Below are 14,513 nucleotides of genomic sequence, written 5' to 3'. Positions count from 1 at the left end.
ATAGTATCATGGATACACATAGCATTATGTATAGGTATATTTTAAATAGCAGTTAAATAGGCATTCTTAAGATAAACTCTACAAATTCTTAACATACAATGACAATGCTATCCTTCCCGTTTCTTTAAAGTAATGGATCATTTAAATGTTATGTCATCTAAGTAATACGGGTCTTCTTTTGCATTGTCTTTTGGTTTGTCCTATCTTTTGGAATCTAAGTAAGTCTTACCTCACTTTTCAGATACTACGGGACTTTAGGATAGATCTATTTTTCAATATTTTTATTACAAGGCAAATAACAATTACTTCTTCTTCAATAGTATACTCCATTTCTGTAGTAACTAAAATACTAAATAAACTTCTCTATTCCGCAGTCAATAGACAGTTCAGACGACGAGTCGTACCTGCAGAACGGTCACCAGCTGGTGGAACAGCGGTGGTGGATCACACGTGTGCTCATCTCCATCATCACGAGCATCACGACGACAACCAGCCGCGCGTACAGGAGCGTCGTGGGACCTTCGCACCGGTACCCTTATACTGACCGGAGACCTGCTAAAGGTGAGGATGAAAATATTATTTAAAGACTTGTGAGGTGAAGATAAAATTGCAACTATTTTTAAAGACAACACTAAGAATAATTGTGTTGCGGGGGTTTTTGTACACTTAGAAACAACCAAGAACAACTATATATGTGCCACTAATCTACTACACAATAAATTTCCATGCGCATTGCAATTTAACAGATTCATGTTATACCGTTACCACCCAACTAGCACACAAGCGCTATAACAAGCTGTACAATGGCCGGTTAAAGGATTTTTATAACGCCTTAGGCTCCTTAGTAAGAAGTATAGTGGTTCTATAAGCGGCTACAGAGCTCTTGTAGCGTCAAATAGGCCCATACTGTCCAGCTTATAGCTCGACATTGGATCTACAGTGGCCGTAAATAGTAATTATAATAGTACGTAGTATAGTAGTAATACAGGAGCGCTAAAATAAGATGAAGGTGGTATAATCGCGCTACAAGAGCTTTTTCGCAGCTTCGTGGCGCTTACCAGCTGTTGTACAGAGGTGGTTAGCGCCACGAGCGTTCGAAAAAGCTCTTGCAGCGCGATTATACCACCTTTACCTCATTTTAGCGCTACTGTGTAACGGTTATAAATGCTAACGCTCTAAATTAGTAATATAGTCGGTTTATTATGGTGTAAACTAAATATATTTTTTTAAAATGAATCATCAGTGACAAATGAGGAGACATTTTATTTTTACGGATTGGATTATTAAAAAAACAAGTAGTCTATCGCTTTTATTTCTTTGTGTACGTGATATGAAAGTGCGAGTTCAAGTTTGCTGTCAATATATATGTATATTATCGTCAATATTTTCATGCGCCCTCAAAATATTCAGTTTTAAGTGCAAAAATTATATAGATATGTGGATTTGGAAATTGTATTTTGAACATAAATAAGACTTTGAGGGTTACAGATAATTTAATTAGGGTTATAGGTAATAAAAAATGATTTTAATTATGTTAACGTTACCAGGCTATAGATTTATATGATCTTCAAAAGATCGTAATAACCTCAAAAAATATGTTTACCAAATGCTATAATGGCGTCTCGATCAAGCAGCTCTCAGAGTTGGTTACATCTGCTCTAGCGCCTTAAGCTGTACAAAGGCTCTAGTGTTTGCTGTTGTAGACCTCAAGGTTTTGCAGTTGTGGCATAGGAGTGCTTCAATATAACTGTTTTGGTCGCACACCAGCATTTTACTCGTACTTTTGGGGGTCAGTCGTTGAATATTAAAATAGTTTGAAAATCTTTTTTATTTTATTTTATTTTATTTTATTTTATTTTATTTTATTTTATTTTATTTTATTTTATTTTATTTTATTTTATTTTATTTTTTTTCTTTAAAAACAGTTGACAGACTGAACCACCACTGCACCTATGTAAATATATTATGATAATTTTTTTAAGCTTTAGTATAAAGGTATATTACTCGGTTATAGCGCTTTAGGTGCTTAACATAATTCTGTAATCCCCATGGCTGTAAAAATGTTTCGAATGATACCTTATACATCTATTTGCCGTACAGAAGCCATATAAATATCTGATATAACGCTCAAGGCGCTATTAAAGACCTACGCAACTCTTTTATAGATGAGTAATACACTAGCCCTAAAAAAATCTGTTATAGAACCTAAGGCATTACAAAAAGCTTATTTACGCTCTTGAGCGCTATAAGCGCAACGCATAACTCCGTTTAAACTCCTTTATCTCCTAAAGTCCCCTTATACAGTTAACGGTGTTATAGAAGATTCCATTAACTCAGTTATACTTCCCTAGGCTGTCTAGCGATGCAATTACATGCTCATATATCACTATAAGTCATTAGTTTCCTACTAAACGGCTACTGTCCCGCCTAGCTGTTAAAGGGTTTTTTAAATAGCTAGTATACAACTTATAGAGAATTGTACAGCATTTGAACGACTCTTATGCAACTATCAGGCTGTATAACGACTGTATAAGCAGCTTGTGTGCTAGTTGGGCAATATTGAACCATAAACTAGCTGACTTCGCAAAGTTCCGTATCACCTAAAAAAGAAAAAAGGAATTAGTAAAATTGGTACAGCCATTCACGCGTTTAGCGTGACCAAAGGAATTACGGATTCATTTTTATATAGACTAATGGCTGTCCTAGGAAAAATATTAAATTAAGAATTAAAACAATTCTACCTACGTTTTCCCCTATAAAGAATACAAACTTATAATAAACATGTTCTAACCTAATAATGTATGTTTCAGCGAGTCTACTGTCCCGCTCGGCCTCTGTAGCGGCGGCGCCGTTCACATGGTTCTACACACTCATCAAGACTGTCATCACCACCACAGTCACTACCGTCACTGAAACTGTAAGTACACGTCTATTTCACACTATAAAATAATCATAATTTTATCTTTATGAATAACTAGCTGACCCGCGCAACTTCGTTTGCGTCACATAAGAGAGAATGGGTCAGAATTTTCCATGTTTTTGTAACACTTTTTACTGTTACTCTGCTCCTATTGGTCGTAGCGTGATGATATAAAATTTCAAAATTATTTATATCTCTTAGTATAACGAAGTCGCGCTAAGGCATATCCGCCATTAAAACAGTTGCCATGACAACGGAATTTTGTTAATTCAATGTCATTATAATATTGATTTTTCGCGACTTCGTTGAATTTTCTGAATTTTCTCGGGAAATGCGTCATTTTCCCGGGGCAAAAAGTAGCCTATGTCCTTTCTCGGGTATCAAAATATCTCCATACCAAATTTCATGCAAATTGGTTAAGTAGTTTAGACGTGATTGAGTAGCAGACAGACAGACAGACAGACAGACAGACAGAGTTACTTTCGCATTTATAATATTAGTATGGATTAGTATGGACTATGACACGAATATTAAGTTAAAAAACTACTCCAACGTTTTACGCGCTATAATATTCTATATGATTTCAATTTTTCATATCTATGGAGGCTTAGAGATTGCAAAAATATTTATCGAGCATTATATTATTAATTAATTGAAAGGTTAAACACGCGGTCAGCCTGTCAGAGAATAAAATAGTGAATTCGACAACGCGTTGTCTAAATAAAAAATATTTGTGTAAAACAAAAACTCCTTCCATGCCTATGGATAGCTGCTGCATATTTTAACAATTAACCAGTGAAACTATAACAAATGATTGTGTGTTTAACAGATAACATCAAACCACGTGGAGCAGAGTGAGAAGTACTCGGCGCAACATCAAGAGAAAGCCGTGAAGAAACGCTGGTGGCCGTGGCTCTTGCTCATGCTAGTGTTACCTGCCGCTGCCTATGGATGTAAGTACTATGGCAAATTATATTTAATAGCTAGATCTGTTTGGGATAATAAGTGATAATGTTTCTACGCAAAAATCAGGCTGTGTTTCAGATTATTTAAAATGGAAGTGGTAGTATAGGGTGGTTTTCCTACCTTTGTTTCGCGATTTTGTCGACTCATGAAGGTTGATTCAGTATGTAGTATAATATGAATGTTGTAAGGGCTATGACAAAATGGTCTTATTCTACTTAATTGAATTCTTAAGAATTAAATTCTTCTCAACATAGTGAAATTTTGATAATATATGTACCATTTGTGTAGAAAATTTAAGTATGAAACCTGCTGAAGTGCAGGTTTCGCATCGTACCCAAAACGTAACCAAACAATTTATTACAGCGCACTACACATACGAGAATTGGGAACGTCTCGCTTTGCCAAACTTTACCGATTTCCGTATAGATCTAACTGAGTTTACGCCTCGGGTACCCAAGATAAGTTTGCCGAACATCACTATGCCTTCACTGGACATGCTGCCGAGCATCAAAATGCCTGACATAAACATCACATTGCCAGATTTAAGGGAGAATTTACCAGAAGTAACTAAAACTTATCAAGAATATAAAGAGATTGTACATAACCGTGTTGCTGATGCTTCAGAATACATGAAGATTGTTGCTAACAGCTGTTTCGAAGAACTAAAACGTTTCTGGAGTGGCATTCTCGGATGATTCGCGACGGACCCCGATGTTCATTCACATATCTTTATTTATACATGAGTGTGTATTCGATGTTATTGTTTGTAGTGCCTTGACAAAGCCTACTTTAGAAAAGATAGTGAAATACTTTTGTTGTGTAAAACAACTATGTAATTAAGAATTGATTTCAATTCTTTCGGAATGGTGACGCCTTATTAAAGTGTAATTTTATAACTACAAAATTATATGAGAGGTAAACCTTGGTAAAATTAAATTATTTCAAATTGAAATTAATATAGGCAACTTGAAGTAAATGCTTTTTTATTAGAATAAACTTTATTAGGACTCTAATGTTATTATTTGTAATACATTGATTATGTTTCTTTGACATCGAATTTTACGCTTCATTTATAAGTAAAGAAAATCTTCACAACAGTCTAAAATGTACTACTTATTAGTCACTTTTAACGGTTTTTGAGTTGATACTCTCGTACATAAATATAGAGATTATGACTAAGGACAAAATAAATGCAAATGCGTTAAAGTTATTTGAAAAAATACGTGTTTAAAACCGTAAAACCAGTAGTAAAAACCTTTAAACCGTTAAAATGATTGTTGAACAGTACCTTTCGAAGTTACGCATCTAGTAGCCCCGTAGTATAGTAACCTGAGTGTTTATTTTTACTAGTTGAGGGACACTTGATGCAAAAAAGTACATTTAGTATCATATTAATGACATATTAGAGACGGAAAAATAATACAAATTATTTACAATGGCTTCAATTGCGTAACTTTGAGATCGTGTATTACTATTACTTCAATACAAATGTGATTTTATTCTATCTTAAATTTAGTCAGTAAAGCAAGTTCCATCATCTACCTATTAGCTAGAAAACTTGTGTACTTAATTATATAACAACTAAATTATTGGGTGCTCAATGTTTCGTCATATCTAATAGGTAAGGTATTTGTATAATTTGAATTATATTACATATTTATTCAAATAGAATAGTTATGGTTTCTGGTTAAATAGTGCTTTTTATTTAAACTGTACTACAAAGTTACGCGTCCACTGCGTATCGAAGCATACAGGCCCTAAATATTTGTTGCTTTGTATTTATTCGTATGGTACTGCACCGGTATATCGGTAACTCGATTCTCTACCACTATCGACTACCGACAACTGGCTTTTTGTCGAGAAATTTTGTATGAAAATCTGATAAGCACTACTAATGGGCGTCGTAAGAACTATTTTGGCAGTACATTTTAAATGTCAAACTTTCGATACTCCACTGTACCGACTGTAGAGAATCGCGCTACGGTTCCATAATATTATTAATGTAAAGGGTCTTAAACACAATTGGGCTGTCAGCCCGCGACCACAGTCGATGCAATTCCATCGAAACGTCGGGTAAACAAAAAAGGTATCCAAACCTTTAGTTTTCAATCGCGTTTGAGACCCGTTACATTATAATATTTATGTGTACAAGTTGCGAGAGTTTAAAATCGCATATCGGTATTATATTTCGAAGCAATGGACGCGTAGCTCAAGTGTAATAGCCAGTAACCTCTTCTGAATAAGTACCATTTAGCTTATCAAAAGGAATATTGATGGATTTTTTCATACATTTGCTGTCACTTTTTATCGGTTAAGTTATCTGACACTTATTCGAAAGACGTGAAACTGGCCCTGATATATAAGATTTAGCATGTGTGCTTTAAAATCTATTTAGTTTTAAACGGACATGTGCATTTGATAAATATTTGCAAACTTTTATATTAACTGTAGTAGTGTTTTTCATTGAATTAGCAAGACAAGATGCTATTCTGTATATTAAGTAATATGTAATTCTCTCATACCGGGAGGAGACCCATGCCCAGCAGTGGGAAGGTAATAGATTAAAAATCAGTTATTATAGTCTAATGACTTAGTAGTGAGCTTTGCTTGCATGGCAGGGTTTGCATGCAATAATTATAACATCAGTGACACGCTGGCGTATGCTACTGACGGTGGTTTTCCAAGACTCTATACCAAGCCGTTGATCTTTATATAGAACAAGTATATTTATATAACCCATGACATTTTTGTTATCAAAGTTCCTTTATATAATGTGATTATGTTATTGTCAAATGTACGTGTCCCAATTATTATTATTGATTTATATTATAATACGAATTATAATATATTAATTTGTTTTCTTTTAATAATTTTATGAATACAATTATTTACTATTATATTTTATAAAATATTTATGTATTATAGAAGAGGAATAATATAATTAATACTTATTTTCATTCCGCAATACAGATTGTCTATTTTTGAAATGTTTAATTGAGCTGCTGAACAATCTTATAATTTCAGAAGGCCAATTACTTAACATTTGTCTCTGTAAAATAACAGTTAAATAAATAGAGATTTTTGCGTATATTATTATGAAATTACTGATACGATTATGAAGTACTGTTTTCTTCACTTATAAATAGTCTTTTCATAAAATTACCACAAATTTAAGTTTTACTTATATATTATCACCTAACAAAATATTATTTAAATGGGTTGTCGTTTTGAGAGAAGTAAAAGCCAACAAATTTCACTTGTACTGCACAATATATTTTTGTATGTACATAACGCAAATATCACAATTTGGCCTTCTGAAATTGTACTGTATATCTAATGTTATAAAGGTTTCTATATGCAAGTATAGAATATATATAGTTTTCTTAATTCAGCAGTCTATTAGTTTATTGTGTAGAGTATTAATTGATGTACCTAAATTAACATGACGTGGCCATATTGGAGTTTTATTTAGATTTAAGTTACAGCTATTGTGAACTGTTTTGGTACAAATTGTTTGAACAAAATTGCTTTAATGTAGTCAACTGTAGCATCCTTACTTTATCGTATTAACTTTACCAACTAAAAAATATAGGTATTTCCACTAGTATTTGCATGTGGTAAATGTATAATTTTACGTAAGTCATGTTTTTTTTATGAAAGTCTTGGTTTAGTGCAGTGGTTCCCAACCAGTGGTCCGTGGAAGTCAAAATATGGTCCGCGAATTAAATTAAAAGAATTAGATTTTTAGGATGATTATTACACTTTTTTAATAGACTTTATACTTATAGTGGTCCCTGCTAACAAGAATAATATAAAAGTGGTCCCGGACTAAGAAAAAGAAAAGATTGGGAACCCCTGGTTTAGTGGCACTTTATCATTAAACTTGAAAATATTTTTAATTGAATATTGTATAGGTAAAGTTTCCATAACAAAGTAAAGATGCCACAGTTGTCTGTACTGTTTTATTTTGTAATTGGTAAAAACTAAAAAGACTAACCCTAGTCATAAAGTTAATGTAAGCAACTGAAATTAGTATTATTAAAAAAAATAATGTATAACTTTTTGAAGAAAATTTTGTTTTGATTCGGCATTTATTTTGTAGTGAAATTGTGTAATTTACACGTTATTGGTATAAGGCCAGTATAAAAAAAGTATTTTGGTGTTCTAAAGCTTTAATTTGTAATAAAATTTGGATTGTATTAACTTTTCAGTGCTGCTATAGTCTATCCTTAATGCGTCTTGAAATTATTTTTAAATATGTTTGTAAAACAGGGATTATTTATCATTGTACCTGCTTTTAGCCCCACCAGTTTACAATACTCTAAAAATAACACCTCTACCTACCCTTTGCGGATGGTACGAGCGTGATGTTATTATAAGCACAAGTATATATACGTCACAAACCTTCGCTTTACAATATTGTGATTAAATATTTATTTTCTTAGTACATAAGCAAAGAATTGGTAATTGCATTTGGTGTATTTAAAAAATGTTCTAATTGATGATTATTTTGATTTAAATATATATTTGGTAAGCTATGTTCGTTTGTTTGTTTATTCCCACATAATTCTTCCCTATATCACTTAAATGCCGGGGAAGGATAGAGGCAATCACCTATAAGAAAGTGGACGTTGGACGACACACTTTTAGGTGAGTTCACTGTAACGTAATATTAAAATTAATTATAATACTCTGTCCTTCCCTGTCACTCTCTATAATACTTTCTAATTATGTGGGAAGGACAGAGGGAGATGCAATCAATCTAACGCGAGAATAAATCTTACAGGTTACAACTACGCGGACCAGATTCTACCGAAAGAAACAGTGATTGTTGACACGTACAAACCACCTCAGATAGTTCAAGATCCCGACTTATCAAAACGCATAGCGGCTTTAGAACAATGGGCATTAGACGTCGACACTCGTTTGAAATACTTCGACCAGAAACTCTCAAAACTAGACAATTTCGAAGACCAGATCGAACACTACTCTATCAAGTACCTACAAAACAATTTAGTGCAAGTTTTCAACGCGAACGACAACGCGGGCGTTGTGGCCGCCAAATTGAAGGAGCACTTTGATAAAGAATACATCACTAAGGAACAAATGGAGGTGATTGGGGCCGAAATAGAAGCACGTGTGGCAAATACATGGAAACAAGGAATGGACGAAGAGAATGTTAGGAAACTAGTGCAGGAATACTTGGCAGTGTTCGAACGACGCCAGTTAGAGATCATTAGGGAGAGAGTAAAGGAGTATATCAAAGAGGTGGAGGTCCACACTGTACATAGCAGCACGGATATGGATGCTGTGAGGAGAATGGTCTCGGGGATGCTGGATGTGTATGACGCTGATAAAACTGGATTAGTTGATTACGCGTTGGAATCTGCAGGTACGGTCTTGTACAATTCATTTCTGTTACTTTTACTATTTCAAAATTGTTGTATATTGTTGTATCTAGAGTAAATCCAAAGGGTTTTCTTATAAAACTGATGACTGGCCGTTATTGCATTAATTCTTACGCAAAATTAATTGACCACAGTCGTCATAGTTAGTTCGTTAATCAGAGTTTGTTTTTTGTTTATGTTTCTTTAAAGAGATTTTTATTGCTCTGATTAATGTGGTTAAACTTTATCTGTTATTATAAATATGTTAACTTTATTTCCTTCTTAGGTGGTCAAGTGGTGTCCACAAAGTGCACGGAGCTGTACCAGATCAAGACGAAGCAGTACAGCATCCTGGGCCTGCCCGTGCTGTGGGTGTACACGTCGCCGCGGTACGCGCTCACGCCGGGCGCCATGCCCGCCGAGTGCTGGGCCTTCCAGGGATTCCCCGGATATCTAGGTAACAATGCACTTTTAGAACTGGGTTAATGTGATAGAGTAATTAATGGTCTAGGAACGGAAGTTTTGATTCTCTTGTAACTTTAAAAAGCTTGCTAGTTTTGATACAAGAATGCATTCTGCGCCGACACATTAGGCATTTTTCGCGTTAATTCCTGTATCTTCTACATATACATAAAAATAGATGCAGTTTTTTGCAAATTACACGAGTAACTGATTATTTCTTAGAATAAATGAAAAGGTTGGATACTTTTGGTAAACATAATATTCAATTACCATCAATATTATTTCCCTGATTGATACCAATCTTCATTACCTGACTTTAATGCTAAGTGCAACACTAGAAGAACTCATAACATGTCTCTCATATTTCAGTGGTGCGCACATACGCGATCATCGAGGTGACAGGCTTCTCACTGGAGCACATGTCACGACTGCTAGCCGTCGACGGCAAGATTGAATCTGCGCCCAAAAACTTCTCCGTATACGTACGTATATTTTAATTTATAAAGTTAACGCATTTATTATGAGTGCTTATTGTTTATGGCGATGGTTTACTAATATTTTTTCGAAAATTATTTAGCTTGTCTAAAGGCAGAGATTGGTGTTTCATTTGATATTCCGACAAATTAGTAGACCAGTATGGAATGGAAGAATTGTCTAAATTATGATTAAAAATTCTGTGTATTCATAGTCAGCCGTATAAACTTCGAGGTCAATGATTGTTTTGAATGTTGTATACTTCCACCAGTCGCAAACCTCGCATGCAAAGCTCTACTAAGTTGTTGGACTATAGTCATTGCAGTTTTCGTTTGGGAAATTGTCATAATAGAATCGAACAGTTGTCTGTTAAAATTAAAAAAGAACGAGGCAAGACTAGTTAAAAGTCAAAATATATCATTATCTTTATGGATAACTCATATGTTTGTTGTAATATCCTGCGATTATGGTTATTACCCTTGGCTGGCAAATGTACTAGAATACAGTGATTCATGGGTTTATAAAACATTTAGAGTACTCGTCATATTATCACGGGAAGTCGAGATAAATTTGGTTTATATTTGTGGCAAGAGTTTTGTTTTGTCGAACAAAAAAAAAAGAGAAGTTCCTGAAAAATCATTTCGTTATACTAAACATAATACATACAGAATGCAAAATTTTCACTTGGTCTGTTTGTATTTTTTTTTATTCAGTTTTCCCGGTGATTGCCCTTACATACATAAGAAGTATTTTTAGGGAACTTGTCTGAAAATGCTCCCACTTTTCTTTCTTTATAATAGTCGTGATCATTACGTGAATGACAACTATTTGATAGCCTGCTTTACATTGGTTCCTCCCCTAGAATATAGGAGTTAACATGATATGTCAAACCAGCAATGTACTGAATAGTGACCATCAATTTAACATCCACTAGTTGTCAACTGAGAAACGTGAAAACCCCCAAACTGGATTTGTAATGCATACATATCTTTAAACCCATTGAAACTCTTCTTTTCTGCCAAATCATCCGAGAGAAAGTCACAGGCTATGAGGAAAAAATCAACACTTTCATATTTCAATTGATAACTGACAAATTATCCCAGCCTTGAGGTCTTAGTCACCGTGATTCATGCCCTCGTTTTATCATCGTAAGATGTTTCATTAAACGTATTACACGTCATACTGTCCAAATTAACATCGCTGCATATTTTAATAACAAACGTGTCTGCCTGTTTTGCGTTGTACAAAAACTACTGCACAGATTTGCTTGCGGTTTTCACCAAAAGATGGTATATTTTTTTAAAACATGCATGTATTTGACTGTTATGTCTTCCTATACAGCATGAACTGACATATTTTCTTAGTTTATTTTTCTCTTTGTGTCTAACTCACACATTTCTACCGGATGTTATGAAATAAGTTTAAAATAATAAGGCATACTAAAATAGACACGAACGTCTAATGTTTATCAGCTTCAACATCCTGAACATGACGATATTGTGAAAAACAAAATATTTCAAGCAGTAAGTAAACCACAAAGCAGCCTTCTCAATTTGATTGCAATTCCAGGGTCTACACGGCGAAATGGACCCAGAGCCGCATCTCTTCGGCGACTACATGTACGATGCTAACGGTACATCGATACAGTACTTCCCAGTGCAATATCCTAAGACGACCAACATCGGCGGAGTCGGGTACCCGGTCGCTTACGACATTATAGAGCTGAGAGTCGAGAGCAACCACGGCAACCCTACTTACACGTGTGTCTACAGGTTCAGGGTTCACGGCAACCCTCTCTCTGACATCCGCAGGGCGACCGAAGACAGCATCAAGGACAGCGAAACGTAGCACACGATAAATCTATTCCTTAAAAAACTCAAGTGTCACGGAATTGAACAGTGCTAGAAACTTACAGTGAAAAATTAAACTCGTCCAACAAAATTGTGTTCAGTAATTGAGGATAGTGATCATTCCTAGGATTATTCAGTGTAGTGTGAAGTGGCCTTATGTATTAAATTAATATTATAGTACAAAAACTGTTGGTGACTTCTTACCGTGCTTACGACCAGTGAAATTATGTTAATGAAATCTCTTTACCGCACAATGCCCGCAATACGCTTAGTTGTTCTGAATTTTTAACTGTATTTATATGTAGAATTTTAATGTTTTAAGATTTTAATAAATTAAGGTTTTATTTTTTAATTTAGTTTTATAATTTGAAACGTTGGTTTAGAAACGGATTTAATTAAGATAAAGAGTTAGTTATCTCGGAAAATGGCGCCTTATATCGTTATTCGAATAAGTATAGTTACTCGCTAGAAACTCAGCTATCATTATTATAAGGTAGATCTCTTGTAAATGTCTAAGGGCGTTAAAAAGTTTTAAATCATGTTCCATCAAAATGAAGTTTTCATAATTAATTTGGTAGCTACTAGAAATTAACACAAAAATCACACCGTTTCTAAATCAACAATTATTTTAACTTGTACTAGGTTTAGTGAAGGAGCTAGTCCAGTTAGTTTTTAATAAATTCTATGCCAATATAAATCTAAGTGTTTTACAGTTTGTCTCAAACTACATTAGCTGGTAGGAATCTTTGCTGGCGTTTTGAGAATCTTATTAGGCGTTAGATTAGTTAGTACATATCTTTAGGTAGCACAGCTTATTAGCTTTTCCTCAAAAGGCCCTGTTTTTAATACAATTTAAATTTAAACAAATAGTAATAAAAGTATTCTTAAAGTTATCATGTCCATCTTCTAAAATGTTTGTTTTCAAAACTAACTACTACATAGTTCCTATGCGAATTAAATTCCGTATTTTGACTTAAAATAGAATTTGTAAGTTGACGATAATCATAAATACTCTATACTTTGTCACCTGACCATTACACATGAAAAAGCTCTATTTGTGGTTATATGATGACTTATGCAAACTGTATGTGACCGCAAGAAATTCTATAGAATTATATCACATGATACTTTAGTGTGGAATTGAATTGTGAATATTACATCTTGTTAACTATGAATCTAGAATTCTAGACTTACAAAGTCTTACAAAAGTGAATGTTAAATTAGGGCCTAAAACTTGTTATCTCTCTTCATATAGCTGTTTAAGATTCCCTCGAAAATAAGACTAATGTCCCCACAGATATCGTTTTAAATGTTGTTTTAGTATTTACTATATAGTTACCACTAACAATAATACTTACTTTCATGGTTTAAAATATGTATATCGTATGTATTTTATCTAAATATGTTAGAAATAAAGACTATTTTATCGGTTTTATTTATTTTCCGCTTCTATTATGATTCTTCTGCGTAAAATCTGGCACGTATTTTATAAAGACAACTATAACAGAACAATTGAACTGAATACACTATTTTAACTGTATAATGCATATTTTCTATCGCAACGTTGACAATAATGTTTCTTGGCGAATACTTATTTACACTGTACGCTGCATTCGAATGATATTTTATAAATTTTGACACTGTTTTCATCACGTTAATTTTGTAATACGTTTTTAACTAATATATTTAAGGTACTTCTAATTATGTGGAGATATTTGTGATGTTCGAATAAAAGTCGTATGAAAAATGTTACTGTTTTATTTTTATACTTACTACTTTTTTTCCAAACTTGCACAGCCGCCGACGAAGAGTAGTCGACATAAGTGGGCGAACCGACGAATTTCGTGTGTATTTCGCCTTATATCCAAGGCATGAATTTCATAAATAATTTCTAAAATTCTAAAGTAGGATTTAGACATAACGGCAAGTAAATAATATAATTAACCATTTTCCTTCAAAGTCAGCGAACTCTGTCTATATTTAGTAAGTATACTTCAATTAGCACGATGCCTAAACTTGGAAATTAATTGTTTGCCTTTTATGCCAAGTTTATAGCTAGGCTGTTGAGACGTCTTGTCAGTAAAATGAGAACATTTTAGTGCATGGGACAGTAACATACATACATAAAATCACGCCTTTTCCCATAGGCGTAGGCAAAGACCAAAGAACGCTGCTGGGTACGATTATTTCAGACTTCTCTTGTTCCATTTTCATCCATGCAACTTGTCATACGTTGTCTCCTCATTATTTTGTTTTACCTATTATCCACCTACCTACTTACTACATTTTCTGACCTCGCGTGACTCGATACACAGCTTCGAAGTATTGTAGATGCGTGCCATATTGTTTACATTATATGTCTGGATTAGAAAATGCCGATAGCTAACAAAAACACTAGATATAATTGAACACCTTTGATCCTAATCTTGAACTTTGCTAAACTGTGATAAGCAG

The 14,513-nt window shown here is 33.9% G+C and overlaps 1 protein-coding gene across 1 annotated transcript in view; it reads left to right on the top strand.

The window, feature by feature from the left end:
* The window catches only part of LOC142974689 (klaroid protein-like), a 43,116-nt gene extending 29,310 nt beyond the window's left edge, over positions 1-13,806 (top strand). The window contains exons 6-12 of the mRNA XM_076117156.1: positions 375-561; positions 2,811-2,917; positions 3,750-3,873; positions 8,673-9,278; positions 9,560-9,730; positions 10,105-10,217; positions 11,779-13,806. Coding sequence (XP_075973271.1) covers positions 375-561; positions 2,811-2,917; positions 3,750-3,873; positions 8,673-9,278; positions 9,560-9,730; positions 10,105-10,217; positions 11,779-12,057 — 1,587 coding nt within the window. The 3' untranslated portion in view covers positions 12,058-13,806. The remainder of the gene's footprint in view (positions 1-374; positions 562-2,810; positions 2,918-3,749; positions 3,874-8,672; positions 9,279-9,559; positions 9,731-10,104; positions 10,218-11,778) is intronic.
* Positions 13,807-14,513: the final 707 nt, after the last annotated feature.

This window comes from Anticarsia gemmatalis, chromosome 8 (genome assembly GCF_050436995.1).
Source record: "Anticarsia gemmatalis isolate Benzon Research Colony breed Stoneville strain chromosome 8, ilAntGemm2 primary, whole genome shotgun sequence".
Taxonomy (NCBI): domain Eukaryota; kingdom Metazoa; phylum Arthropoda; class Insecta; order Lepidoptera; family Erebidae; genus Anticarsia; species Anticarsia gemmatalis.
The sequence above is the reverse complement of the archived record's forward strand: the minus strand, read 5'-3'. Positions and strand labels throughout refer to the sequence as shown.